Source organism: Protomyctophum bolini (genome assembly GCF_963924005.1).
Source record: "Protomyctophum bolini genome assembly, chromosome: 9".
NCBI classification, from domain to species: Eukaryota; Metazoa; Chordata; class Actinopteri; order Myctophiformes; family Myctophidae; genus Protomyctophum; species Protomyctophum bolini.
The window spans coordinates 11,403,122-11,418,087 of record NC_137870.1 but is presented as its reverse complement, the minus strand read 5'-3'; the positions used below and the strand labels follow the sequence as shown (position 1 = coordinate 11,418,087).

At 43.1% G+C, this 14,966-nt stretch overlaps 1 protein-coding gene across 1 annotated transcript in view; it reads left to right on the top strand.

Moving 5' to 3' along the window:
• Window positions 1–14,522, top strand: part of LOC308320916 (mitochondrial intermediate peptidase-like) — a gene marked incomplete at its 3' end in the record, with an annotated part of 33,055 nt that extends 18,533 nt beyond the window's left edge. The window contains exons 11-17 of the mRNA XM_080771656.1: window positions 1,085–1,238; window positions 1,405–1,482; window positions 1,951–2,161; window positions 5,763–5,872; window positions 6,410–6,484; window positions 7,556–7,675; window positions 14,403–14,522. Coding sequence (XP_080627782.1) covers window positions 1,085–1,238; window positions 1,405–1,482; window positions 1,951–2,161; window positions 5,763–5,872; window positions 6,410–6,484; window positions 7,556–7,675; window positions 14,403–14,522 — 868 coding nt within the window. The remainder of the gene's footprint in view (window positions 1–1,084; window positions 1,239–1,404; window positions 1,483–1,950; window positions 2,162–5,762; window positions 5,873–6,409; window positions 6,485–7,555; window positions 7,676–14,402) is intronic.
• Between the last annotated feature and the right edge of the window lie 444 nt (window positions 14,523–14,966).

Genomic DNA, 14,966 nt, shown 5'->3' with positions numbered 1-14,966 from the left:
GAGAGTGTACAATCCATTTGTACACTGAGTTACTATATCAACTATAACTATAACTATATAATTTAGCTGGGGACCCCCTGCAACTCCCTCAAGGACCCCTGGGGGTCCGGGTGCAGGTCTTTTTTCCGACAGCATATTGATCCGAAACCTCAATCCTAACCTAACCCTAACCGCAAGCACGGGAGCAGCGAATGTCGGACCATCGCTTTTTCGCATCGCAGCGACGGTCCCCCCGCTGCGGAGCGGACCGTTGCCCCGTCGGCTAGAATGCTGTCGGAAAATAGTCCGCCTCCCGGGGGTCCACGGACCAATGAGAACCAATGGTCTAAAAGACTCGGCCAGCCAGGTGGCAATAAAATGGACGTAAAACTAGAGAATCTAAGCATGCAAATTATCGATTAATACGTTAATTCATAACCTTTTCGATTGATTAACCGGTTTGTTGATGAGCTGCGTTTTTTTAAATCTGAGAATGTTAATTTCCCTCAATAATGTGTAACGTAAAAATCAACATTTTGCTGATAGTACAGAAAGAAACAGAAATAATACAAAAGGCATATTATATTCCTTAATATATATCGACATGCAACATGACATATCACACCTCTGGGACAACGCTAAAATTGTCTCGACCGTGTGGTTAGGGCTTAGGACTTGGCAGGAAATTAGTTCATAATTATCTAAAGAGTAATTCAAGTTTAGCTTTTTCCAGATTGACACATTCCTGATGAGATCACAACAAATTAATATTGCAAAATGATGTTTTGCAATGTGAACTGTTGAACACCCAGGAATCTACCTCTACTGTAGTGTATATTGTCGTCAGAGTTAGTTATTAACAGTTTTAACCTATTTTGGGCGCGAACCCCTTTTGGTGTTTTAAACATTATGTTATAATTTAGCTATAAAAAAATAGCGCGCCACCGAGTGGCGTCTGCTATTTTTGAAAAATCGTAAAAATGTGGCGCAAATCTTTAAATATATATTCTTTCAAAGTGAATGTTTTTAACTCGGGTTAAAATGGGTTAAACTTAGTTTTAGTATTTGTCCTAATGCTGATACATGTTGGTGTTGGGGGTGGCAGGTACAACATTGAGCCCAGCCTGTACACTCCCTACTTCTCCCTGGGGGCCTGTATGGAGGGTCTGAACCACGTCTTCTCCCAGCTCTATGGCGTCTCGCTCATGTCCGAAGTCCCCGGCGCCGGAGAGGTGTGGAGCAGCGACGTCCGGAAACTGGTAAGTAAATAAACCGTAAATAAAGTGTTTTATTATAGTGTGTGCTAAACTTCTAAGCTGCTGTCCACTCATGTGTCTGTACCGTTTACCACATTAACAGAGAGTTAAGTTCTGGTCTGTGTTTGTGTTTATGACCAATAAACCTTGTTTGTGTTTGTCTTTGTAGGCTGTTGTCCATGAGTCGGAGGGGCTGCTGGGATACATATATTGTGACTTCTTCCATCGGGCAGACAAACCTCACCAGGTAGAGAGTCTACAGACACAGCTCTGTCTCCTCCGTTTTATCCACTTTAGATAGATAATATACAAAACAATATATTTGATATGTATATGTTACAATTAGTTTCTTGTGACCCTGCTTAAATGTGCCACTACACTGTACTCCAATAAACTTCCAACATAACTAATATCACCCAACCCTTCTTCCTCTCACCCTGTGTCTACCGTTACCCGCTCCATCACCTCTCCACTCTATCACTCAATCCCTCTTCCTCTCACCCGTCTATACTGTTAACCCGTTCCATCCCTCTCCACCCCATCACCTCAATCCCTCTTCTACACATCCCTCTTGTCCTCCACCTTCTCTCCACCCTATCACCCAATCTCTCCACCCTTCTCTTCCTGAATCCCTGCCTCGTTCTATGCTGTTCACCCCTCTCACCGTTCCTCCCTCCTCTCCAACTATCCTTGTTCCACCTCACCCACCTCTCAGGACTGCCACTTCACCATCCGCGGGGGCCGTCAGTGCCAGGACACGGGGCAGTACCAGCTTCCCCTGGTGGTCCTGATGCTGAGCCTGCCCCCGCAAACCAGGGGGGGCGCCCCCACCCTGCTCACCCCGGGCATGATGGAGAACCTCTTCCATGAGATGGGCCACGCCATGCATTCTATGCTGGGTCGCACACGCTACCAGCACGTCACAGGTGAGATCACACGCTATCAGCGATTGATGATTGATTGATTGATTGAAAAATGTATTGGGCAGAAATGGAAACAGTACAGAGTACAGTCAAACACACATGGTCTAAATGGATAGCATAGGAAAAAGTCCTTGCGGTCTGGGGTATTCAATGCATAATCATGAAAATGAACAACGAAATTCAAAACCTCACAGAAAGATTATATAAAAGACATGTACAGGTTGGGGGGGGGGAAAGGAAGAGGGTTCATAAAGAGGTGCGGGGTACCTGCTGAAAGGTGGATTTGAAAGGTGGATTTTCAGGCCTGTTTTAACACTTCCAGTGCGCCAGCATTTTTCAAACATATAGGCCCTCATTTATCAACCGTGCGTACGCCAAAATATGGGTGCACGCCGAAATTACCGAAATATTCGGCATTTACCATTTCCGCCAAAGCTTGAAATTGAACTTGAGTAGGACAAAAAGTCACGTCTGGTCGGGAGCTGTCGTATGCTTTGTCCTCGGCTGTTTTTCTGTCGTACACAAGCGGAGCATTGTCTGAACTGCTGACACGCTGTCACAGACATCTAAGCATACGTTTTCACTCCTAAAATGTTAATATAAAACTATGTATATATGTAAAGAAAAAGAGAGATTTCCAACTTAATTTAAGTAATTAAATTCGCACAATTAAAAACAATAGAACATGTTTACAATGTATTAGTTTGTGCTTAATCTAACAGTGCTTTACTGGCCTTGTTATGCGAGCGCCGAGCGCACTTGTGAGATGATTTGGGAGCGCATGCGGCATGACATCAGATGCGTATATCACTGTACTGTCTGTGATATTGCACGCCTTTATTTCCAAGTGACAATGACAAGCATACAGCTTGCCTATTTGCAATTGTAGCAGGCTATAGGCGTAAGGGCCTTAATCATTCACCATTTAAATAAGTGCTTTGACAGTTCAGATAAAAGTGAGATCATTTTAGGGGGTCGGGATGACGGGACCACGGCGTGCGTCGCCAACACATACCAGCACACATGCAAGCGCCAAGCCTTCATCCATATGTTTATGATTTGTTCATCAATGATCAAATCACTACAACGTTGATTATGACTGCCTCGATGACATGATAGCCTATCTCTCAGGCAGGCATCACTCACCCACAGGACTTATCACAGCAGTGCGCTGTCTCACGCCTTAGCCGTGCACTGCGCACGAATGGGTAAAATTAATATAGGCCAGCCTACAAACGTATTCCATTCATGGCGATGCGATGTCGATGTGTCATGTAGGTGCGTGCATGCGTGCATGACAGCAAGGCAAGCGAGGTAAGAGGGAAACAGACAGGGTAGGCCTACAATTTTATTTAATTCATGACTTGTCAGACTTGCAGACTTGTCATTGATCCAGGTGAAAACGGCTGCGTTCATCGCTGCCCGTTTTGAAAGGCCTTTAACAAAGCTTAAATAACAACATGTCTTTTCTCAGCCAGTGTGTCTGTTACATGCGCACACACTTAACTGTACGCTTCAATATTTTACCCAAACATGCAGGTACACGTGTTGGGCAAAACTGGCAAAGCCACATACATTACATAAACATAAGATTTGTATCCAACATTTGAAGGACTTAAGAGAAGTAATTACAGCATACATCTACGACGGGGTGATCGACGCTTGACATTTTACATGCTGCACAATCTGATAATGACGGCTATTGTGCTCGGCTTCCAAATGTCAGGAGGAGTTAGAGTTACGTCTTTGGACGTCGGGTTATATTTAAACCATTTGTTACGGGTGTAGCTCGGCTTTGAAAAGGGAAGTCAAATCCGATTTAGGGAACAAGGCCCCGAGGAGACCGTTAAGGTGTCAGCACCGTGTACCTCTTTCAGTTGTCGGATAATAAAGCCAAGGGACACGCCTTTAAGGTGGTAACCCGAGATGCCTCCAAACATCACTTTCATAGTAACAGCTATATCCACTTACTTATACTGAAGGATACTGTACGACGTGGCAACGTGACACCGCTCCTTTTAGCAGGATTCAGAAAGAGTACCGGTACTCTAGTCTACATTATCTGCCACTTGTATTATGTGTATTGGATCAGAACGGACTTTTAAAAGATGCCAGCTTTTATATTGTATAGGCTACTTTAATTATTTAAGCTGCTGGGAATATAGTTTATACGTTGCTATTGCTTTCACTGGTAATTCTCTTCGTACGTCGTCTTCAGGAATTATCCTTTTTATCAGTATATTTATTGGTTTTAACAAATGTAAGGACAACAAACAGACATTACACAAGAACATAATAACAAACGACAAGAGAAAAGAAAAACGGCTCAGGCACAACACGCATAATACATCCATACAGTATATAAATACATATATTAAAAAGGCAGACAATACAGTTATCATAGGCACCAAATCGTTACAATAAGAGCAGACCCATGCATACTCCACTCCACAGTGACCCCGATGCAACGCATCGAGACCCCTGCCCGGGCCAGGAATGATCCTTTACTTTGTCTATTACTATATTATGTCTCTCCAGCATTTGTATTTCCACCAATATCTAGATACTGAGATACTGTATACTGTCATGTGAGACTGCTGTTTTTTGCAAAGCTTTGTCCTTGCAGTGCAGTGTACAACACCATCGACACTATGGCATGTTCACTAACCTGAATCTGATTCTTTTTTAAACCTGTTGTCAAAAACATTGGTGCTTAGTTTCACCAGCAGATATAGAGTACCTGTCTGTTGTCAATCACATAGGAGCTTGTCATTCCAGCAGATACAGTAGCTTTTATGTCTTCTCAGTCATTTTGTTTTGCTGGTTCTTGTATTACTCCTACATGTCTTAACGTCTGCCCCTTTGTTACGTCTTAAGCTCTGCACACTGCAAATATGTACATGCATATTAAAGTACATTCCTGCGATGCCATTATGTATAGCAAAGCAAGTGTTTAGTAACTCGCTGAAGAACCCTGCGTCAATTAGGGATGTGTAAAAGTGTCCAAAATGGATTCAATATTGACGATTTGTCAATTTAATCGATATTCAGCCGCGGGGGGGGGGGAGGGCGTATGTTTTATATAATGGTATTCTGTTATTCATCCACATAAATGTTGCCTCAAGTCAGACTAATGATAACAGATACCATTACCATCAATGCCAATAATACAGGCACACTTTGGTAGGCCTGTACTCAACATTGCACCATATAGCATTCAAGTTACCTGCAGTAGGCCTAAGCTAACAAAAATAAATGGGTATCCTCTAAAATGTAGTTACTATAGGCAGGGTTTGGATGACAATTGCAACAGATTCTATTTATATATATATATATAGATTAACCCATTTTGACCTGAGATCAGATTCTAAAAATGTCTTCTTCATCCTGACAGTTTTCTGAAAAAGCTATGTTTCTATGTCAGTCGTTCTTCGATTTTTCAAAAATAGCAGACCTACAAGCTCGTAGCGCGCCACTCGGTGGTGCGCTATGAAAAGAGGTTAAACCTGAACAGCGACCGTTTCTGAAGAGCGAGTCGTACTGCCAAATACTTGCACACAGAACAACTTAGAGCAGAACTTGACCTTGAACTTGTCTTCTGCAGGAACGAGATGTGCGACGGACTTCGCAGAGGTCCCCTCCATCCTCATGGAGTACTTCGCCTCCGACTACAGAGTCGTCAGCCAGTTTGCCCGCCATTACAAAACAGGACAGGTACACCTCCTCCTGAACCTTGGTATTACAGATGGCGCTTTCCAAACACGCATGCTTCGTTTTTGTCTTGGGCACGCAAACTGATTTGCAGTTACAATTCAAAGCTTAAATAAATGTTGGCGATATGTGAATATTAGTTGAAATGTAGGTGGGAGAAAAAGTGTTGGTGCTGAACATGGTTCAGGTTTGAGTCCAGCTCATGACTTTATTGTTGTTATTCTACCTTATTCCTATGTATTGCAATTAATTACAAAGACCACTTAAAGGTAGGGTATGTGATTTTCTTTTGGTTAAAATAAGTGTTAAAAAGCTCTATATTGTGATAGTACTCATTGCTATAGAGTTTGTTCAGTAACGGGAGTCTCTGTGTCTCTCCAGCTTTTTATGAAACAGAAAATGCATTTTTAGAATATAAGTGATTTAACCTTTTAACAAAATACTTTTTGTTTTAAACAAAAAATATCACTTATCACCTACCTTTTAACGAGTATGAAATTGAGTATTTGAGTTTAATGACTATTGTTCCCCATGTGTTAGGCTCTGCCTGCCAGCATGGTGGCTCGCCTATGTGAGTCTAAGAAGGTTTGCATGGCTGCAGACACCCAGCTACAGGTACAGTCACCTTTTCACCTTTAAACCTTTTTTATTTTTTTATTTATAATTTTCATCCCACGATTTTGTAACCCATTTTTCACCCCTGTGTCAATTATCTAATGTGATCCTGGGCTCTACACACCCTCCGCCAACCTGGGGAGAGCAACGGACTTGAACTTCAATCTTTCAACCTTTTCTTTAAACTAGTGCAAGTCAGATTTATTGCACAGTGGTGGGGTTCAATTAATGGATATGGCAATATATTGTTGTTATATACAGTATACAGCATACAGTATGCCATATATGGAAAGAGCACTGCTCAAAAACTAGACGCAGCCTATTCCTCTGCGGTGCCATTAAACTTTACTGCCCTGAGAGCTCTTATATGGCCTACGTTATCACATAGACTTAATAAGGTGTTTTCACAAGATATCCATATAGTGTTGCCAGCGGGTTAAAAACTCACTTAAGAGGACAATGGGCATAAGGGCGGTTTAACGTGCCTGCCAAGTGAGTGATTGACGAGAGATAAGAGTTGTGATTTAGAGGCCGTATTTGTTCGGCCCCACTTCAGACAGTGGAGGAAGGAGGGTATAGTCAGACAGTGGTGGAACAAGTACTTAACATTTTTCTACAAAATGTCTTCTTAAAATCCTAACCGTTTTCTTGAAAGCTTATGTTTTCTATGTCTGGTTCTCAAAATGTTTCATGTCAAGAACTCCCAAAATTATATTTAATTGTCCGGCGGCGGCGACCCCCATCTGAATATATACAGTATACTGTTCCATGGACCCCCCAGAAGCAAAGATGTGAGTCCATTTTGGGTGGGAACCCCTTTTGGGGATCTGCTATTGAAAAAATAGCAGATCTACAAGCTCATAGGTGGCGCGCTACGAGCTTGTAGGTCTGCTATTTTTGAAAAATCGAAGAACGACTGACATAGAAACATAGCTTTTTCAGAAAACTGTCAGGATGTAGAAGACATTTTTAGAATCTGATCTCAAAATGGGTGAAAAGCGTTCGCTGGGAAGGAATATATTGAAATATTGAAAACATTGTGTTTTTTCCCTCCTCCTCCCCCATGGGTAGGTGTTCTATGCCGTGTTGGACCAGCTCTATCACGGCAACAAACCTCAGCACCGCTCCACCACAGACATCCTGGAGGACATGCAGAAGAGCTTCTATGGCCTGCCCTACGCCCCCAACACGGTATGCTCTCTGTCTACCGAGGGTACTTTTAAATAGTTTACTTTGATGCGGTGGTTTTCAACCCTTTTCATATCGAGGCCCATTATTTATGATTTTATTTTGCTTTATTCCATGCTCTCTCTCTCTCTCGCTCACTGTCTCTCTTCCTTTTTTCTTGTCCTTCCCTCTCTCTGGTTTTATATCTTTTACCCAGCCAGGCGCAGCACCGTTTAAAGGCCCTGTTAAAATAACAAAGCCGAGGTATACTTTGAATGAGCACTCCCTGGGGGAAATATCTGAAACTCTTCTTTCTGCCTCGTCCTTTAATGAAAAGAAGCTTTTTCCCCCCCTTCTTCTTCTCCCCCTTCTTTTTTTCTTCTTTTTGTGCAGCCGCAGGCGGGGGGGTTTTGGGAAGAGGGAACCAGAGAATCAAAACCACACTCATAATTTTGCCAGGAATGGCCTTCATAAAGAATTTATTCTGCACTATAATTATGTAGGGCCATCGGGAATAGAGAGCGAATGAGCTCAGTACTGCTGTGTGTGTGTGTGTGTGTGTGTGTGTGTGTGTGTGTGTGTGTTCGGCCCATCTTGTATCTCCACCACAGCCAAAGTTTCTCTCTTTCCATCCTTCACTTATATGTCCTCACGGGTCCAGTTGTATACTGCAGTGGTTCCAGTGCAGGGGTTCTCAACGTTTTTGGCTGGGGACCCCCGGAAATGCTGTGGTCATGTCTCGCGACCCCCACCCTGCCCCCCCTCCCCACCACCAATACAAACTGACTTAAAAAATTGTACACTAGCTGAACTAGCTGTGCATTCTGAGTGGAGGACCTTTTGTCTAATTTACAAAATGTCCAGTTGGTGCTGTTGAGATTCACACGTCACAACATCGGAACGAGCGAGAAGTAGATTCTGTTCAGATTGTGCAATAAAGGTTTATCTTTCACACTTAAGTCTATGCCCTCATCCTCGGTCCTCTCGGTAACACAGCTAAAGGAACATTTTCCACAGTAAAACAACCATTTGAATGGCTAATATGTTCCACAGAGCTGCAGAATCTAAACAGTGCGGGGCGATGTTGACATGTGTATAGTATATATAGAGTGGGCCTATCAGTTCCCGCAGAGCACACAGAGGGAGGGGGTCAGCTGTGAGTAACACAGAACACATGGTGGACCCTCGTCGGGACAGAAGATAATATTTGGAAATAAATGGCAGCAACCACGACGTTCCGTCAGGCCATGTTGACATTTCTTTAATCTGTGTTTCTTGGCTTTGGGAGGCTTTAGGGCCCCCCCCCCCCCCCCTTCTCCAAATAAATGCTGCTCCTGAGGTACCCTCTGCTCGTGCAAGTGCACATTCGACCCCTCGGAAACGTGGTGTCGCTCCTTAGTGCCGTGAACAAATGACCACCAGCCGTGCTGGGAGAGAACAAAAATGCCTTTTATCTTGTACTCCGAGAGGAACGTGAATGAAAGGCTGCTCTTGCTGACTTTGTCTGCCTTTTCTATGCAAGGATCAAAAGGATATTTGGCTGACATGTGACCCAGTTGCGCGCCCTCGAAAAAAAGAAGTTAACGTTAGCCATTTGATGCAAAGGGATTGAAAAACAAAGGGAAGGTTTGAACGATGAATACCGGCGTCGGGCTGCGATGAGTGTTTTCTTAAGCACCTCCTTAAGACGCAGACATCACACCGAGCTGTTGTTGAGTAGCTCATCTAGATTATCCGTTTCCTTAATATCAAATAGCCATAATTCTCTTGACACCACATGAAATGCGTAGTAGTTTGAAAGCATGCGGCACGCTAGGCTGACTTCACACTGTCTGCACGTATTAGGCCTAAGACCTCTTGGCTGGCCCATAACTTCCACCTTATTTGATCTTCTACAAAAACCAGAACCTTTTGTGAGACCTAATGCTGTGATTATAATACTTTGTCGCACAAATGCTACTCGAACACACACAAACAAAACAAAAACATTCTAATCTCTGAACAGTGCATTCTCTTACACTTTTCTTAGGTGCAGACGTGCACTTTACTTTTCTTTTCCAATAAATTGGCTTTTCCTACTGCCGGATACAGACCTGTAGACCAGGTGACTCGAGGCCCTGGCCTGTAATAGTCCTTTAACAAAGTGTGTGCAGCCGCCCCTCGTCGACCCCCCCCCCCCCCCCCCCCCCCCATGACTTGGCCGTGGTTTCCCAAATGTTATGGTTTCCTGAACTCCGTCTCCTCTCTCAGGAGTACTATTTACCCTTATTAAAGTCATTAACGGCCCAGATGGGTCTCGTCAAGCCGACACTTTTAGGAGCTTAAGCACGTTTTCACGCTGCAGGATCACTCGGATCTGACCAGACCAGAGACCACAGAGCCTCTCGCTCACACACCACCCCCGAAGATAAGCAGTCGATTCCTCTCCCCGCTCCGACCTCTGACCCCCGTCTTCAACCCGCATGCTCCAGAGCTTGAACTGTTTTCAGACCATTTTTCAGACTATTACACCTCGGACCCACATTCTTTAAAGATTAGTTTTAGTAGAGAGCGAGCAGTCAATTCCCCTCTTTATGTTGTCTTTTATTGAGATGGATGGATGGAAAAAGAGAGAATGTGTAGAGGAGAGGACATGAGGGAAGTTCCAGCCGTACCAGGAGTATGTGGCTCTATGACTACACCACTACTACAATCTGAAGATTATAGATGCATATAGACCTGTGTTGATCCCACAGACTAAATTCTCTCTGTGTGTGTGTGTGTGTGTGTGTGTGTGTGTGTGTGTGTGTGTGTGTGTGTGTGTGTGTGTGTGTGTGTGTGTGTGTGTGTGTGTGTGTGTGTGTGTGTGTGTGTGTGTGTGTGTGTGTGTGTGTGTGTGTGTGTGTGTGCTGTACCCTGTACCTAGCCCTGTTTTTAGGACTCGAACATTTGCAGGAATTTTGCGAGCAAACATCCGAACCATTTGGTTAATTGGTTCTAATTAATTAATTTCTCCGAGTGCTTTTAACCAGGCTGCAATTCATAAATAGATCCTCCGGGGCGACTGCATAGACTATCAGTGAATTAATGGTTAAGTTCATCAGGGGTTGGTGAGGGTTGCTACCGGGTTGGCCGACCGGGAAGGTGTGCATTTTGAGTGTGGATACAACCGTCTTTACTTTTAATACACTATAATGACAACACGAGATATCCGTCTTGAACATGATCAGAGCGTCTCCCCCTCTCTCTGTCTGTGCTGTGGACCCCATCGTCCAAGGGGGTGTGTGTGTGTGTGTGTGGTGGGGGGGGGGTGTATCTTAGCAACACTGAATGATCTGTCCCATTGCGTCGTGTGCTCGTATCATGAGCCAATGGCTGCAGCTCTGAGCTTCCCAGACCCAGGTTCACAAATCACATCTCATCAACTCACACATGCCGTAAAGTGAACTGACACTTGAGCGGTGAGCGCTCTTCTCCTTCTCGTGAAGAAAGCAGGACAGAGTTGTCATCCCGCCGTCATTCATAGGCTACTGTATTTATTCCCCGACTCGACATTAAAATATGTGCGTCCCGTATCAGTTCATTACAGGGCTCGTGACAGGCTGCAGACACTTGAGAGTTGGACTAGCCGATAGCGCCGCTGCTCCTTCAGTTTCGTTGTTTACAAAATAAAGTTTATTTTTTTATTATTGGGATTTGATCATTGATGCAAATTCTAAACATATGGATGCAACATGCAGCTGCAGAAGTTGTGTTGCTTAAAGGAATGCATAGTTGCGTTCTCGCCTCGACACGTCGATTGGCCAAATATGAGTCGTTTGGCATCCCTAAAATTAATGTGCACAGGGGATTTTGGAGAGGGACAGCACAACAAGGAGATAGACATAACTTCTGACAGGAATGCACTAGGCACTTGACATGCTCATAAAAAAAAACGAATGGTTCAAACTCATTAATTAAGATTCGAGTGCCAACCCTAACGAGCGAACATTCGAACCTTGTGTGTGTGTGTGTGTGTGTGTGTGTGTGTTGTGTGGACACATACTTGCATATAGACCTATTGAGATGGATGGATACTTGATACACACACACACACACACACACACACACACACACACACACACACACACACACAACACACACACACACACACACACACACACACACACACACACACACACACACACACACACACACACACACACACACACACACACACACACACACACTGTGTGTGTGTGTGTGTATCAAGTATGTTATTGCTATGCTATTTTATTGTGTTTGGCAATAAAATAATATGGCATAGACATTGAGACTGCGTCTCTTTTACAAGTAGGAACTGGCCAAGAGGCAGAAATAAAATGACACTATACATTATACTACATTGTAAATCTCACATTTTGGAACAGCAAATAAAACATCCATAATACACCTCAAAGTACCTATGAAATAAATCACCAAAGTCCTACTCTTTTAATAGCAGGGCAAAATACACAATATACAAAATATAAACCGAAATAATAAATATATAGGCATGAACATAGGCTAGTATATATCCAAACATGTTGGACTGTACATCTAAGATGATGGGGCGGCGGTGGCTCAGGGGTAGAGTGCCTGGATGGGAACCGCAAGGTTGCCAGTTCGAACCCGGGCTCCCCCAGAGTTACTGTCGAAGTGTCCTTGAGCAAGACACTGAACCCCTAATTGCTCCCGATGTGCTAGTTGGTGCCTTGCATGGTTTCCGCTGCCATCGGTGTGTGAATGGGTGAATGTAATGCACAATCTATGTAAAGCGCCTTGGATAAAGGCGCTATATAAATGCACCATTTACATTTTACATTTACATCCTTTTGAAACCCTCAAGTGAACTTTCAAAGACAACTTTAGTCTGGGCTGTAGGTCATTCCAGATGTTTTTCCTTGGCCTCTAGGAAAGTGTGCATAGAAGGTTTTACACAGATCGGTGCAGTTCTAGGCAAAGAGACGACTCGGCCTGTTATAGCGCCACCATGAGGCTGATTTGAAAAAGTGGTATTTCCTCTTAGTGGGAATGTCCCGTGTCGACAAAATGAACAGTGCTTCGGACTGATGGAGAAGGGTAAAATCAACTACAAATAAAATATGAGTCTGAACGGATAGCAGTAACTAGGAAATGGTACCATACACAGACAACCACCCTCTCCACAGCCTGATCCGGTCTAAAGTGTTCCTACTGTCTACAGTATTTTTATTACCAGTTGCGAAGCAGGCTGGTCTACCATCTATCAGGTTGGTAGTGGCAACTTATGGTATAGTGGCAACTTATCATTTCATGTGGGCGCGCGTGCAGCTGATAAAATATGACTGTCATTTTGGCTTGTATCTATTTATATGCAGGGCTGGCTTCCCCCAAAAACATTTCGACGCCCCGAGGCCGAAACCACGGCACTGTTCAGAAGTTCAGGTCCTTATGCAGCACTGATATTTTTGGGGGTGCGTCTTTGTGGTAATTTAGGTCTGTTAACAGCTGCAACCTTTTTTCAACCTTTTTTCATCTGGTTGAACGTTTGAGTGTTTGCCAGCTGAATTTCCCTGCAGTCCTCTGCATTTACAGCTACCATAAAAGAGCTGCTGTTTATAGATAAGATAGATGAAAACCCTCAGGCAGGTTATTATATAGAGTGAGAAGATGGGTCGTGAAATTCCCACGTTTCGTGGTTTTATGATGAAAGTTGACTAGAGGGAAGCTGGACTTACCCTGCCAAAGTAATGATGCCTATGAACACCCCCATATTTTGAAGTTCTACTTAGTTTTAGTTGTATCTAGTTTTTTGTCCATTTATATTCGTTCACAAAATGTTAATTCGTGCATGTTTTACTCTCTTGTTTCAAATATAGTTGCCTATAATAACCTTGAATATCCCATGTTGTTGGAATGGCTGTCCAAAATAGGACTGTACTGGTTCCCATCCATCAGCAACCTTTTTTATAAGCTGGAACACTTAAGCCTTTTAAAGTCATATTGGCCTAACTGTACCCACTCGCATACACTCATCACCCACACACACCTACTCAAGAAAACCATTACACTTAATAACACATCAATACACGGTGTCCAAAGATATTTTTTGTTACTAGTTACTTACGTGTCCAAAGATATTTTTTGTTACTAGTTACTTACGGTGTCCAAAGATATTTTTTGTTACTAGTTACTTACGGTGTCCAAAGATATTTTTTGTTACTAGTTACTTACGGTGTCCAAAGATATTTTTTGTTACTAGTTACTTACGGTGTCCAAAGATATTTTTTGTTACTAGTTACTTTGTAGATTTTGATTATTATTACAAAACATCTGGCCATTTGAACTACAATCTCACAATTCCTCACATAGCATTCGACGCATTGTGAGCTTGTAGATCTGCTATTTTCAAAAGATTTTGAATACATTTGAAAACTTGAAATGAGACATTCTGCGTAAAGAATACTTTCTACTTTTGATACACTTTGATACCAATACGTTTGTACTCAAGTAAATTGTGTATTCAGGACTTTTAACAGAGTATTTCTATATTGCAGTATTGATGCTTTTATTTAAGTACAAAATGCGAGTAGTTTTTCCACCGCTGCAGAGTTCCATTGTCGTGCCGTTCAGCTCTGTTCTGTGTCTTATCTTATCCACATGCAGTAAAACCTGTTGACAGCTGGATTAATTGGAGCTATTCTAAGCTTTCACACATAAAAAAAAAAAAACATGTTATGATTGCTAATCGTTTTGCCCCTTTACTGTACAGGCATGGCAGCAGAGGTTCAGCCACCTGATCGGCTACGGGGCCAAGTATTACTCCTACCTCATGTCCCGGGCCGTGGCCTCCATGGTGTGGAGGCAGTGCTTCGTTCAGGGACCCCTCTGAACAGGTAACATAATATGTAGATAAGAGTGTTGGAACTTCTTCTAACCCCATTAACCCATTTTGGACTGATGTCGATTAAAAAAAAGTTTTTACATTTTTGAGAAAAACCCATGTTTCTATGTCAGTGGTGCTCAACATTTTTCATGTCAAGGACCCCCAGAATTATCTCTATTGGGCCACGGACCCCCATCTCAAAATATGTAGTTCAAGGGACCCCCCAGAAGCCAATATTTTAGTTAAAAATGTTCGCTCTGAAATATATATTCAAAGATTTGCACCACATTTTCACGACTTTTCAAAATAGCAGACCTACAAGCTCGTAGCGCGCCACTCGGTGGCTAAAGTAGCTAAACTAGAACAGAATGCTTAAAACACCAAAAAGGGTTAAAACACATTCCGTCCGTTACCATAGACGACCATCTGGGGCCAGGTATGCTCCAGTCG